The sequence below is a fragment of the Papilio polytes genome, unplaced genomic scaffold, assembly GCF_000836215.1.
Source record: "Papilio polytes unplaced genomic scaffold, Ppol_1.0 DF824024.1, whole genome shotgun sequence".
NCBI lineage: Eukaryota > Metazoa > Arthropoda > Insecta > Lepidoptera > Papilionidae > Papilio > Papilio polytes.
In genome coordinates, this window is record NW_013525180.1 from 1,902,319 (window position 1) to 1,916,510 (window position 14,192).

General features: G+C 33.7%; 3 protein-coding genes and 1 long non-coding RNA gene across 6 annotated transcripts in view; 1 reads left to right on the top strand and 3 right to left on the bottom strand.

The window, feature by feature from the left end:
* LOC106101138 (DNA polymerase epsilon catalytic subunit A) overlaps positions 1-5,029 on the bottom strand; it is a 26,764-nt gene extending 21,735 nt beyond the window's left edge. Inside the window, exons 1-10 of the mRNA XM_013280266.1 lie at positions 4,847-5,029; positions 4,645-4,768; positions 4,229-4,447; positions 3,766-3,995; positions 3,027-3,347; positions 2,417-2,517; positions 1,958-2,099; positions 1,388-1,520; positions 814-927; positions 374-548 (exon numbers count right to left, since the gene is read on the bottom strand). Of these exons, the coding sequence (XP_013135720.1) occupies positions 374-548; positions 814-927; positions 1,388-1,520; positions 1,958-2,099; positions 2,417-2,517; positions 3,027-3,347; positions 3,766-3,995; positions 4,229-4,447; positions 4,645-4,768; positions 4,847-4,926 (1,639 nt within the window). The 5' untranslated portion in view covers positions 4,927-5,029. The remainder of the gene's footprint in view (positions 1-373; positions 549-813; positions 928-1,387; positions 1,521-1,957; positions 2,100-2,416; positions 2,518-3,026; positions 3,348-3,765; positions 3,996-4,228; positions 4,448-4,644; positions 4,769-4,846) is intronic.
* A 434-nt stretch (positions 5,030-5,463) lies between these two features.
* Positions 5,464-7,000, bottom strand: LOC106100930. Its single transcript, XM_013279995.1, has 3 exons — positions 6,212-7,000; positions 5,755-5,912; positions 5,464-5,562 (listed from the first exon to the last, which is right to left on the bottom strand). Exons 1-3 carry the CDS (start codon positions 6,975-6,977, stop codon positions 5,464-5,466), a joined length of 1,023 nt encoding a protein of 340 aa, XP_013135449.1. The 5' UTR covers positions 6,978-7,000.
* A 789-nt stretch (positions 7,001-7,789) lies between these two features.
* LOC106100992 lies at positions 7,790-8,620 on the top strand. The gene is made up of 2 exons (XR_001225479.1): positions 7,790-7,951; positions 8,209-8,620. It is a non-coding gene; the product is annotated as an uncharacterized LOC106100992 (long non-coding RNA).
* Positions 8,621-11,686: 3,066 nt separating this feature from the next.
* The window catches only part of LOC106101077 (serine/threonine-protein kinase D1), a 41,924-nt gene continuing 39,418 nt past the window's right edge, over positions 11,687-14,192 (bottom strand). For all 3 annotated transcript variants that reach the window (XM_013280178.1, XM_013280177.1, XM_013280176.1), the window contains exons 14-17: positions 13,998-14,181; positions 13,347-13,529; positions 12,812-13,037; positions 11,687-12,464 (exon numbers count right to left, since the gene is read on the bottom strand). In XM_013280178.1, coding sequence (XP_013135632.1) covers positions 12,859-13,037; positions 13,347-13,529; positions 13,998-14,181 — 546 coding nt within the window. In that variant the 3' untranslated portion in view covers positions 11,687-12,464; positions 12,812-12,858. The remainder of the gene's footprint in view (positions 12,465-12,811; positions 13,038-13,346; positions 13,530-13,997; positions 14,182-14,192) is intronic.

The following is a 14,192-nucleotide window of genomic DNA, read 5'->3' on the forward strand; positions in this document are numbered from 1 at the left end:
CTAGCTGTTCCCGTGCGACTTCATCCGCATGAAATTATGAAAATTTTATTTTATTGTTTACATTTGTCAAATTATCAATTACAAATGTCAAATGACATGATGGCAATCTTGCTTCCTTGATGTTGGCAGCAACTTATGGTCTCTTTCCCACATTAGAGTTTTTATCCAAAATATTTACCCCCTAAGTTTAATGGTGTTAAAATATATAGGCTAAAGCGTGACGCAAGTGTAGGGCTTTTTATTAGAAAAAATAATTATTCAAAAATATGCTGTAATTGCTGAGATCTTAGGCAACAAAGTGTGTGTTTACGCTTTACTATAATAGTATAGATTGACCATTTCAATTTCATTTTAATATGTCCATTAATATTACCAGATTCCAATGCCTCTACATGTCCACCTACATATGTCTCGGATTCCAACACATGTCCGTCCGTGGTCAGCTTATTCAGTTCCTCAACTTGTTTGTTTGGGAATACGATATTCGCATGGAATGCTTCCACCATTAGTAAAGATTCACATAACGTGCCGGAGCCTTTACGTAATACCTGAAATTATTTACTTTTTAATACAGTAAACCAATATAAAGTGGAAAGATTCGTTTTTCTGTACATTTATAGGAGTGATTTTAAAATTTCAATTACATTTATTAGAAAATATTCAGACCCAAGATAAAATACTAGTAACAAAATGCGATGTATTTTAACAATACTGAAATTAATATAACTTAAAGTGACCATAATGCATAGAAATATTTTTATAAGTAAAAAATAAATTAAGTATTAAAAAATATCTTTTCATTGAATGACTTACCTCATCAGGCTCCAAAGGAATGATAGTACAAAGGGCAAAAATAAATGGATGTACATACTTCATATAGAGATAGTATGTAGCCACCGCATCTGATACTGAATAGTTCGATAGCACCTGAAATAAACAAATAACTGCTTACCATTTAAATAACCTATGTACCATCGTTAGCTTAGTAACCGCCCAGGGCGCGGTTGTGCGACCGCCCAGGGCGTCTGAGACAGGGGCGTCACAATTTTGCGAATAGTGATTCGTAGTGGTTTCTTATAACTATTAAAAACACTACCCTACACCCATCATAGTAATATTTAGCGCCGAAAAGTTACGTAGGGTTGAAGGAAATAATAGTTTTCGCCCGCGAATTTGTCCGCGTGGACTTAGGAAAAAAAAGTAAGTTCCCTGTTTTTTTTTTTCAGATAATCTGGATAATCTCTTCATCAATGCCAAATTTCATCGAGATCCGTACAGCTGTTTAGGTAACAAACAATAACAAACATCCATCCATCCAAACTTTCACATTTAGAATATTACTAAGATGTTTACATCTATTATTCGTGACATTATCAGGTATTTATACCTGTGGTTGTTCCGCCGCCATTCTGCACATATCCTCAGGGTCGAGTTCCACGGGGTCATAGCGCAGTTTCGCCTTCGCCACCGCCTTCAGACCCTGAGAACCCACAGGCAAATACGAGTCTCGCTTCACCCAACTGCAAATAAAGTTTTAACTATCAAAAACTTATCTCTTCAGAATTACAAGACGTACATTCGTCCATTGATAGGCTTATGGTCTAGCCCAGGGCGCCCGTTAGGCACTAGCCCAGGGCGCTGGTTATATAGGGGCGTTACACGTCGAAGCATTTGACGGCGTTAAAACTGCATCCTGGTCATTATAAGATTATTGCTTTTACTATTTTATTAAACTATCTAATAAATTGGCCTTCCATACTATTGACACCTAAATGCTTAATTTCCGCATTAAATACATGTAAGAATAACAAACACACACACACAGACACACACACACACATAGACACACAAATATAAAAAACATTATCCGTCCGATTATTATGATAAAAAATCACAAGAACATTTTTAAATAGCTGTTTCGGTACAATGAATGTTAGAATGTGAGTTATTTACTTACCACAAACAGTCCATATGCATGGCAGGTCTGCAGCCGTAGGTGCCGTCTCTAGCGGAGAGCTTGCTGAAGCCGATCTCCTGCTTCATGTCGAGGCCAAGCGCTGCCGCACGCGTTTCCACAAACGGCCAGTCAAAGAAATCACCTTTATAGAGGAAAATAGCATTTCATTTGTTTTTTTTACTTCATTTTTAAAATAACGTAACGTTATTAGAACATTTTAATATAATTATTTCAATTCAAATAAAAAAATCGCGCTGAAAATACCTAAACAAACTTATAAAGATTTTTTTTCATTTAATATGATTAGTCAATTTGAATTTAAAATGTTTTATTGTAGACATAACTATATTTTCCCATACGATAGTCTTGAAAATATTACTAGAAAATTATCTTCTATGAATTTCTGTATATCTTATTTGTTAATAACAAAAAATATCAGTATATCTTTCTTAAACTTACCATTGTATGTGACAAATATGTGCGGTTTAACATCCATGATGTGGTCAAAAAACTTTTGTATGAGAGCCAGTTCATTTACCTCATTGAATATTATGAATTGACTGAAAAACAAACAAAACAACGCTATTATACTACTTTAATCTATAAAGTATATAAACAATAAAGTTATAAGGACAGAAATTACAGTTTTTGACAGTGGTTTTGGATTTGACAGTGGTAGTGACCGCTTTAACATCTTAGCACTGCAGGGGCGGCACGCCCGGTGTAATACCACGACCATACAGAAGACAGGCGTGAAATGGAAGCAATTCCGTGTTTCGTCTGATGAGTGTGGTGCCAGAGGCCTAATTTAAGTCCCTTTCTCTTGACCACCCTTTCCTTATAAGAAGAGGTTGGGAAGAGGAAGTGGATTTGACGGCGGAGGAGATGCATAGGAAGGGGAAATATCCTCTTTATGTGCGTCTCCTCCTCCGTCGTATAAGGGTAGGCAACGCATCTGCAATTGCGGATGTCTATGGGCAGCGGTCCCTTCGCCATTTTGGCGGTTTCAGGTGGCTGCTGGCTCGTTTGCCACCTTATGTTATAAAAAAAAAATAAAAAAAAACATTACCCTTCAAACTCTGGTTTTGGTGTATATTCAAAATCTTCAACATCAGTGGAAATAATCTCTCTATTAGTTATCAAATATCCTTGTCCATCAATCATATATGAAATCATCATTATTTGATCTGTCTGTGAGTCCGGGAACTTCAGTGGTAACTTCGTTGTCTCAATATCGAAAGCCAAAACAATAGGATCAGGTCGTTCTATTATATCATCTCTTCTTGTAAATATTGGTGTTTCAGTACCACGACTTTTCACTGTATACCAAGTACCGCAAAATATCTTCATGTCTATTGAAACTCTTACGTGAAATGGCACATCATGTTCCCTACAAACACAAATAAAATGTACATTTCAATAATATACTAAAGTGCAATATCAACCTGCACTGTTACCTTAGGGTCGGCACAGTATTTATACATCCATCTATCCATTTATAATACTAAGTATTTGTGGTATCATATAAAAACAGCTTTTGTTAACCCAGTAGTTTTTGAGTTATTTCAATACATACAAAATTACAAATCTTTTCTTTATAATTATCTATACTAATATTATGTAGACGAATGATTTGTATTTTTATATTTATTGAAATAACTCAAAAACTACTGGGCTGACTACAATAATTCTTTCACCATTAAAAAGCTATGTTATCAGTGAGTGACATAGGCTATGTTTTTTTATTATTTTGGAAATATCACACAAAGTCACAAGCAATAACTAGTATGATATTTTAATAATAATACCTGATATCAACAATATTCTCCATATGATCTGTTATTTTCTTAGCATGCTCGATAGCTGCAGCACTGGTTAAAGCATTAGTTAACATTTCTGAATAAATGGCATCTTTCTTCTCTCTCTCTTTGTTTTTATTTACAGCAGTCAGTATCTCTCTTCTAACTTTCGTTAATTCATTTTGTGACATAAATGAGAGCTTAATGTAACGCTGCTTTAGGCCTGACAGATGGTTAAGCTGGAAAAAGTATTCAATTTGTGTATCCTAGAGTAAAGACAATAAGGAGACCTAGAGCATACTGTATTCTCTCGCCATGTGGACTTGGAACTTATTGTGCACAGCAAGAAGTTGTGGATGGAGGGTGAATGCATATTATGGAAGTCTTAAAGGCCAATGTCCAGCAGTAGCTATAAAAAGATTGATGATGATATCAGGGCACTTTATTAACAAACATATTACATAAAACATACCAAGTCCAAATCTTCCTTCTCAACAATATCTATTTTATGTAAAGTTCCTGCATACTTTTTCGACAAATACTGAATAACTTCCTGTTCACATTCTTTTCTTGATAGAATAAGGAAGTAAGGTTGAAACATAAGGGACACTTTGAAACGAGAGCCATCCATTTCAATAAAATAATAGTCCATAGCTGAAACCAGTCTTTTATCTTCATCCAATATTTCAGCCTAAAACAAAAAAACACTATTGATTTATTTTTATATAATTAAGTTAAAGCATAGTACTAATTACTTAGATAAAACAGTGATGTGAAAAATAACAACAATAATAGTCTATCTACATCTGTCACTTCAATATACATTTTTATTAAAAACTCAAAATGGAATGATTGAATTACAGGTCCTACGTATTCTGGGATACTTACAGTGTGCATGTTAATGAGGTAGCCAGTGCGTTCTTTTGTATCACGTACTCTTTCGAACCCATATTTAGAGTCAATTCTATCGTTATCAACAGCTGTACGAATTCGATATTCTGAAGATTCTTCCCTGAAGTACATAAAACACATATAAACAGAAGTTTGTTTATCAGCAATTACTAGTAATTGAAAAAATAGTTATGGGAACCTGGATTGTGTGGATGGACCAGCATCCTTTTTGTTATCACTTCTCTCTGCCCTAAATTTTCCTGTATTTTGCAAAACCATGATCAGGAATATTTAATTAAAATACAAATTAATTTCAACTCATTTCTAAGTATAAAACTAGAGTAAAAGCTTGTAGCGTATTACTTTACTACTTGGTTTTGATTTTGACGTATAAACATCTGTTATACGTCAAATTTCCCGCGGTTTTAGATATTCGTTCGGATACTCGAACATTATATTAAGCGCATCACATCACACTTTACAAACTGTTAGATTTATTACTCTATTTAAATTATACGCGATTATTTAAGCTATTCGGAAAAATATAGTTTTACTAATACTGATCACATTAAAAACTAGCGAGAATAGCAAAGAGTGGAGAAATATCCTTCGAAACATCAGGATTCGAAAAACCCTGAGGAATAAGAAAACGATGCAGAGAGAGAAGAGGGAGCCTTCTCCTTCCACAAAATAAAAAAAATGCTCACAACGTAATATCTTTATTTATGTTTAAATAGTAGTATCTTATTACATCAAAATTATTAGTAACAGCATAATAAAAAAGTAGTTTTTGCATACTAAAAGTACAAAGAATTGTTAATTGTGTGTTGATTTTTTGAAGACCGCTCGCCCAACTGTTGCTACGACCGCAGGTGTCACCATCATCGTTTTAGCCTTGTATGTGTGGATTACTTGCTATAAAAAAAAATGAAAACTATACTAGCTTTCGCCCGCAACTTCAAAACAAAATTTCTTCCAAACTATCCTCTACATTTATGCTTTCATAGAGGTCCGTTCTGCAGTTTTTAGGCTTGGTTTAGGCCACAAACTTTCGCATTTATAATATTAACACATTTACACGAAAAAGAAAATTCAGATACTACGCACCAAGACCAGTTTGATGAGAAAGACAGCAAAGGTCAGGAAAGAAATAGTCATGAGAGCGCTCTCAGAGGAGGGGAACTCAACATGACCTCGAGACACCCCCGCGGCTCTACGCTGCCGGCGTTCATCATCATCAGGAAATGCGGATTCAATGCGAGTGTCTACAGATATAAAAAAAAAAACAATATTAGGGTAACAATAACTTCTGGCACTGGTGTTTGTTACATATTTAGTTTCTCACGTTTTTCTTGTTTATAACAAAAAATAACGTATCAGTGTGTAACTATTATGAGTGCGTACAAAACTTCAAGCGAAAGAGAAGCATGTTAAGAGATTTACCTTGAATGTAAAGAGCGAGTCTCTTCGTCTCCTAGTCGAAAAAAAAGTCATAAAACAAAAGTTCTGACTACGTGTAGCATTTAAAAACCCAGTTAAAACTTTAAAACTAAATATTATTTACCTATATCCGCTAATAAAGAGTCTCTCAGATCTTCTAAATATCTTAATTTACTTTTAAATGTTCTTCGTGTGCCGAGTTTTATAGTTTGCGAAACCACTTTAAGAAATTTAACAAGCGTTTCCATTGCACTCGTTTTTGTTTTAATTTTCTCCTCTCGATTTAAGGTGTGGTTTTGTTTGTTGCTTTTATTTTTAACATCGTTTCGTTCGAAATTGGTAACTACATCTGGACATGGTGTAGTTTCAGTATTAAAAAAACTTTCTTCATTATTGCCAACATTTCCTTTTTCAATATTATTTTGAAACACTTTTGTATTTTCTACACTTTGCTTGTTGTCTTTTTCATTTGTATCAGGTCTTATTTTAGTATTGATTGTCTTCGTCTCCGATACTTTTGAACTTTCGTGTTTGTTTCCATTTGTTGTACGTTGATTTAATATAGACACTTGATAAGCATTATCATGGAATATTTCCAGATTCCTGATTTGAGAATTGTGTTCCGATTCTTCTGTAGAAATGAAATCTTTATATGGATATCTTTCTATATTTGAACTTTTTCGTTCATTAGTTTGTATTCTTTTGATGCTCGGATTATTAATTCTATGTACATATCCTTTACTCCATTGATGCTCTAGAATTGAATTATTGCTGTAAATATTTTTGCTGTTGGTATCATGTCGCGTTGGTTTGTATTCTTTCCGATAGTTCTGTGTTATTTCGACCCATTCTGTAGCCACTAAGAGCGGTAGAAATACGAATAATAACATTTTAAAGTTGTTGTCTCTTTACATGTTCTTAGTTGTGAACTGTGATGTTACTAACGACATGGTTGTGCCAGACAGTTACGTCAGGGGTACAAAATTTTGGTACGTTTTTTATGAAAACGTTCCATTGCGACTCCGTTTTTATTTTCGGTACCGAAATTTTACATTGGTAAGTTGGTCTTTTGAGTTAGTATTGTGATCAGTTACAATACATGTTGTAGGCATACAATATTTTATATTTTCCTCTAATTTTAACGATTAGAGGGCAATATATACGTACATACTAAACGTTGTTCCAATGCATTGGTATTATATTTTTTAGACGGGACATAACAAAATTAATTTTAATACATCAGTAAATTTTATTGAACAAAGGTTGCTTACTTCTGAAAGCGAGTAGTATTATTATTCGCTCTGTGCTCATGTCAAAGTGAACCGAGGCGTACAATCCTCGTCACCGTAAAGATAAATACAGATTTAAAGATTTCCACTTATACAACACATATTGCCGTTTTCTTTTATGTGTCTATACTATTATAATAAAGCGTAAACACACACTTCTTTGTTGCCTAATATGCCAGCAACTACAGTGTATTTTTGAATAATTCTTTTTTTTAATAAAAAGCCCTACACTTACGTCACTCTTTAGGCTTTATATTTCACGCCATTAAACTTAGGGGGTAAATATTTTGAATAAAAACCCTTATATGGGAAAGAGAGCATAAGTCGCTGCCAACATCAAGAAATAAAGATTGCTAAGGTTTGTCTTGTCATGTCATGTTATTTTGACACTTGCAATTGATAATTTGACACATGTAATTATGGATCTATTCAACCTTGTATTCCATCCAAACCCTGGTATCTGAAACATGGGAACTTCAATAAAGGCACAATTTCTGTAATTACTCGCCTACGTCTGGGTTTTGTCGCCACCCCAGTATTTCTTGCCAAAATTCGTATTTATGATCATTCCTTGTGTGAGTGCGGTTTGGATGAGGGATCCTTAGAACATATATTTTTTAATTGTCCGAAACTTAAAGTTCACTTATATGATATTCTTCCTACCCAAATTCCTAGACCCATTAATATTCCATTCTTGCTAACCTTAGTTTACAGCCCCCTGGTGAAGGTTTTATTTAAATTTTTAATTTCCAATAATATTAAATTGTAATAAAAATATATAAATTTTGTATTTAGTGTGTAGTATAGTAACATTTGTGTTGTCCTATTACAGTGCCTCGATTGATATCATCAGCTACCGGTCATTTGTCAATCACACTGGATTCCGTCTATCTAGTTAACTGCTACTCAAAATTTTAGTCTCGTTTTATATACTTTCAATTATCTTCAACCTTGACGTTGGCGAAATCATCGAAATAACGATGGGGTCCACTAAACATTAAAAGAAGAAGAAGAAGAAGAAGACACATGTTAACAACAAAATAAAATTTTCATAATTTTAGGCGGATGAAGTCGCACGGAAACAGCTAGATGTCTATAAAATAAATTGTATGTAGATAGTGGGAATCCACGGTTATTCCTACACGTTCCTTTTCTTTCCAGCAGTCTATGCGCATTGAATAATTTCTACTTGATTACTTGTAAGAATGTTAGAAGAAATGAATAAAAATATGTAAAACATTAAATAAGTTTATTAATGATATAATTTGTGATACATTGATCTTGTAAACTTAAGTCATTTAACTTACATTAAGGAGAAGGACTGAATCATAGAACATAGTACTCGTAAAGGAACATTTTTAAGTTCCATTTCGATGGTTAAAAAAAAAAGAGTTTTATCGAAATTTTAGTAATGATTTCAAATGCTAAAGAAGTTATTTTGTGAATTTTTATACTTTAGATTTTATGGATAGAGATAAGTACGTGAATACCATTGTCCTATGAATTCAGTCCTTCGGAACTGTGTATCTTATTTAATTGTAAATAATAAAAAAACAAAACCGACTTCCAAACAAAACACACTAAAAACATAATATTCTCAAAAAAGTAACGAAATAACTCCTTGAAAATAGTAAACCTCCCTTATTGTAGCTCAAACAAAAATGGGACCCACCTGCAAGCATTACCTTTCGGATAAAAAAAGAATTATCAAAATCGGTCTACTAGCGGCGGAGTTATGCCGTAACACACATAAAAAAAATATATCGACGAATTGAGTACCTCCTTCTTTTGGGAAGTCGGTCAAAAAGTAAAAGACTGCAATAAATTAAAAACTGATTTTGTTTCTTTTAATTTTCAATAGCATTTTCTTGTGACTGTTCATAAATAATAACTATTTTTTTTGTTTAAATATGTCACTTTTATAGCTTTTTGCATTACAGATACACAGTTCCTTGTTAAAACATTTTTAATTCACATTAATTACAAATGTTAAACATTATTTTTGTGATTTCACAAACTACGTCAACATCTAAGCTTAACGACAAATATAATCTCGCATGTTACTAGGATTCCACAGATATATATCAACAAAGTTATCCGACCCGAGCGAATTAAATTATTATAGCTCACTAGCGCCACTTTACTGTCAAAAAAGTGTAACAAAATCCATGTCGAACTGTATCTTGTCTAAAATCTTCTATGTCTATGTAAGTTTTATGTAGATTCTGATAGAGCTCACCCCGAGCAGCGCTCTCGGGTCAGATAAGCTTGTCGCACTAATGAACTATGTATGTGGTTGGTCCAAATATTTAAACTCTATAATTTATTAAAAGGCGAAAGAGAGAGTAATACTATGAAGGAAAGAGAGAACAAAAGCTTCGGAAAGCTTTTAAAGTTGTTTTGTAAGGATTTGTATGGTTTTTTTCTGTAGATTCTTAAATACCTAATCTTAAAAGACAGCTAAAATGACTATTAGATTAGATTACGCACAGACATTGTAAAAATTATAATAAAAAAATACTTAAATTATACATTTTAAACGAGTATGTATGTATACTTACAAAAATCGAACTGTTTTCATTGAATAAAAAAACTTAATTTATAAAATGTCAAAATATTTTGCATTAAAAAAGAGATCACAGTAATTGGAAGCTTGCATTGCAAAGTATTATTAAATATAAAAAAAAATCACAGAACTTATTAACAGAAACTGCAAACTAAAAAAATATAGTATACATTTTTATCATATTTATGTAAGTAAATAATTTAAATCTGTCTAAATACTTCTCTTTTTCTTGTACAAAATAGTTAAAAAAACAACACTATCCCTCTTAAATTAAATACAACTTGGCATCGGTATAATTTCTACCTGTACAATGCCGTAAACAATTATATAAAAAAACACTTTAAAAATATTTCATATGTTGGCACTATTTTCACTGTCAAAAAATCTGTAAAAAATATAGTTTACCATGATTTGAATATAATATGTATAAATTATTATGATAAAGTTTTCTAATTATCAAATCTTAAGTATGACTAATGTATACGTAAAAGTCTGATTGATGAAATGACAAAATTTCAAACACTATGCCATTTTTATATTTTTGTGACGCTTAGTTTTTTATTAAAAAAAAATAGTTCCAAGTTGAAATATTCTTTGACACTTCGATAATGTAATTAAATTTTTTAAATAAAAAAGAAACACCTTTTATATGCCATTTCATCAATCTGAATTTATTAATTTGATACTAAACTAGTCGGTATTTCGGAATTAGGTTAATTGTGATTATTCCATTTACATTAAGTCACTTTTAAATTACATGTTTCGATCGCCATACAAAACCTTGATGTTTTTGTACATGTTTCAGCAATGGAAACATACTAATGCATTTCACCTATCTATATCTACTTAGGCCGTCAAAGAGATCTTAATCCCAACTATCTACTTATGGCCTTAGAAAGAGAATAAAATCGGATTATTTATGAAGATTTAAGAAATAAGTTTGGAAGACCTGAAACATTTTTATTATAAGGAATGTTAAGTATAGTAAAGAGAAAGATTTTATTCCTATATTATTATGGCTTAATTATTATCTTGTATGAACTTTATATATTTTTTCTGTGTACGTAAGTAGGCCTTTTATAATGGCATGTATTTGGCACTTACAAACAAATTCAATGGAAATGAGAAATAACAAATCAATCTAAACCTTTGTAAATGTAATCACAAAGATATTTAGCAGACATGTTTGTTTAATTTAAACACCAAACTAAAATAAATCCAAAGACAAGAAGTGGCATCAGTCTATGGAATGTGCAAATAAAATATGTCACTTCTATTGAATTTGACCATGTTTTAATTTGCATGTATTTTAATAGTGTAGATTGTTATTAAACATGAAACTACTTTAAATAAAATTGTATATGTATTAAAAAAATTTCTTTTCCACAAACGAATGCAACGTGTGGTTATAAAAGTAAAAAAACAACATACAATTAACTACTGTTAAGAACAAAATTAGTACCGTGCTGTAGAATTGGCGCAATTCTACATTATCTGCATAAACGTCACGTCCCTAGCTGACAGCTGTCAATGTCACTAGGAGTATGGATAGATTGGCGCGCAAACTGGGACTGGACGAGAAGTGTTGCTCTGAGTTTAAAGCGACAGTATCAATTAAATAAGTTGTCTAAAACTACCAAAGTATTTTAAAAATAATTCCTGTTACATTTATAACATTACTGATTTGTTTGTTTATAAAATCTTTTAAAATCAACTTTTTTACAAAAAAAAACGTACAAATATAAAAATAAAGTTATTATTTAGTTATAATTGTAAAGAATCACACTATTTGAATGTTTAAGAAAAGGGCCTTGTATGTATTCATAGACTAGACATATACAAATGTGATTAAAGAAGCGATATAAGAAAATAACCATAGATGTATAACCTATAGATAGAGTGGTCCAAACAAGTTAGACATAACTGATGGCCGATTTACGATAAATCATTTTGTAAATAAAAACGCTGGAGAAAATGCCCCCAACAAAAGAATTAAAAGGCCTTTTTAACATTAATATTGTGCTTCAGATCTATAGGTTATATATCTATGGAATTGACAGGAAAGATTTTCTTACCTGCCATGTAGTTAGTTACCATATAAGATCTCACCATTACTTAAGTACTAATTATTATGTCAAATTATTTTCATGTTGAAATCTCTAAAAATATAAAATATACTAAAGCTGCTATAAACTTTGTCAATAGTTAAAAATTAAATAAACATAATGTATGTAAAAACAAGTTCCATATATACGGTTGCGCGGCTGTAACCCGCAGTGCAACCGAACCATCCTTTAGAGTTTAATAAAATGCCTTTATTTCATAATAATAAATAAATGTTATGAATTGAATAGTAATATAAAATTAAATAACATTTTTAAAAATAAAATTAAAAGGCATTTTACATAAGTGCCTGATTTGTCACACGCGTGTCCTAACGCCTCATTTTTATCTTCACTAGTATGAATTTCAAGCTGCGTTTTATTGTTCTGGATTTCTTCGCGTCGTCAGGTTTGCTGGACCTGGACAAGATAAAGTGGAGGTTAAAAAAAGTACCTTTCATTAATTTCCCGTATAAGATTTAATTAATAACGAATATATGTGTGTGTGTGTGTGTGTGTCTGTGTGTGAGTGCGTGTGTGTGCGTGTGTCTGTGTGTGTGTGTGTTTTTTTTTATAGAGGGAAAAATGCTTTATAGCACCGTCAGACATGGGAGCTACATGCCTGGTGTGTCGGGCTCAGGCTCATTAGTATTCACCTAACCTAACATGAGTCCCGTTACCGACTAAACAAGCCTCTCTATGGACTTTTTTGTGCCCCCACGGAACTACCGTCAAGTATTGTGTGTGTGTGTGTGTATGATACTGACGCGGCGCAGTGCGGGGCGGGTGCGGGGTGCGCGCGCGGGGTGCGGGGTCACTGCCAGCGCGCGTCGTCGCTGGGGTGTGTGAGGTAGCGCGCGCTGACGCGGTGCTCGAGCGCGCGCAGGTCGAGCCAGGCCTCGCGCGTCTGCAGCCAGGCGTGCGCCGCGCACTTGTCCACCGACAGCCGCTTGCGCTGCTTCACTTGCAGCAAGTTGTTGATCAAGTCGATCGCTATAAAAAAAAGATAAACATTATAGGATTTAATATTACTCTCTATGTGTGAAACGTCGTCGTCACATCAGGTACATTTGTCCCCAATACTACCCTATTTCAGACCCAGATCCAGACTAGGCCCGGTGTATGGTAATTTCACATACATCTTCGATTTTTTTCACCGTGTACACTTCTATACGACATTGAAATGGTACTTGTCATTATACAACAAAACAAATTTCCTTGCTTTCAAAAATCTGTACTTATTATTAAAAACCTAACAGTTGTGAATATTGTAGTTAGGGTGCTGTAGTGACATTTGTATACCTTCAGCGGAGATCTCCCGCCATGGCGCGGGGGGGTACATGAAGGCCGCGTTCTGTATCTGCTCGTTGATATCCTCATCCTCGTTGAAGGGGAAGGTGCCGGATAGAGACACGTACACGATGACGCCCACAGACCACATGTCCAGCGACCTGTTGTAGCCCTTGTTGCGCAGCACTTCGGGGGCTAAAATTTACAATAACATTTTTTTAAATCATAAGGTGAAAAACGAGCTACCGGTCATCTGAATTCGCCGAAATTGCAAAGCGACCGCTGACAAAAAGACAATTGTAGATGCAATGCATAGCGTATGCATATAAGATAATGGTGTGAGGGAAAAGGGGTTTAATCAGGCTTAAGGAACGCCCTAATTGGAAAAAACACGAATTTTTTACCACTTTACGTCTTTCTTCTGCGTGGCTATCTCACTTATATTATAAATACGAAAGTTTAGATGACCAGATGGATGTTTATAAGAGTTTGTAGCCAAAACAACTAAACCAATCTTAATGAAATTGTGTATAAATGTAGACCATAGTCTGGAAGATCACATAGGCTACTTACTTTTTTTTATTTCCACGCGGAGTCGCGAGCGAATGCGAGTATGTTATACAAGCTTAGTCTCAGTAGTAAAGCTGTACTCAATATACTAACCAAGATACGCTGGGGTGCCAACAACAGATCTCCTGAAGGACTTCTCCCCTATGATCCTGGCGAAGCCGAAGTCGCACAGCTTCACCTGCGGGAACTCGTCATCTGAGGACAGCAGCACGTTCTCCGGCTTCAGGTCGCAGTGCACGATGTTCTTCTCGTGTAAGTGCTTTAGTGCTACCAAGATCTGGAAAGTTA

Excerpts from the sequence above, each read along its gene's own strand:
- LOC106100930 (XM_013279995.1), bottom strand. The coding sequence starts at position 6,977 with ATGTTATTATTCGTATTTCTACCGCTCTTAGTGGCTACAGAATGGGTC. Across the intron at positions 5,913-6,211 it reads CTCTTTATTAGCGGATATAG|ACACTCGCATTGAATCCGCA; the intron begins GTAAATAATATT and ends TTATATCTGTAG. Across the intron at positions 5,563-5,754 it reads TTCTCATCAAACTGGTCTTG|CAAGTAATCCACACATACAA; the intron begins GTGCGTAGTATC and ends TTTTTTTTATAG.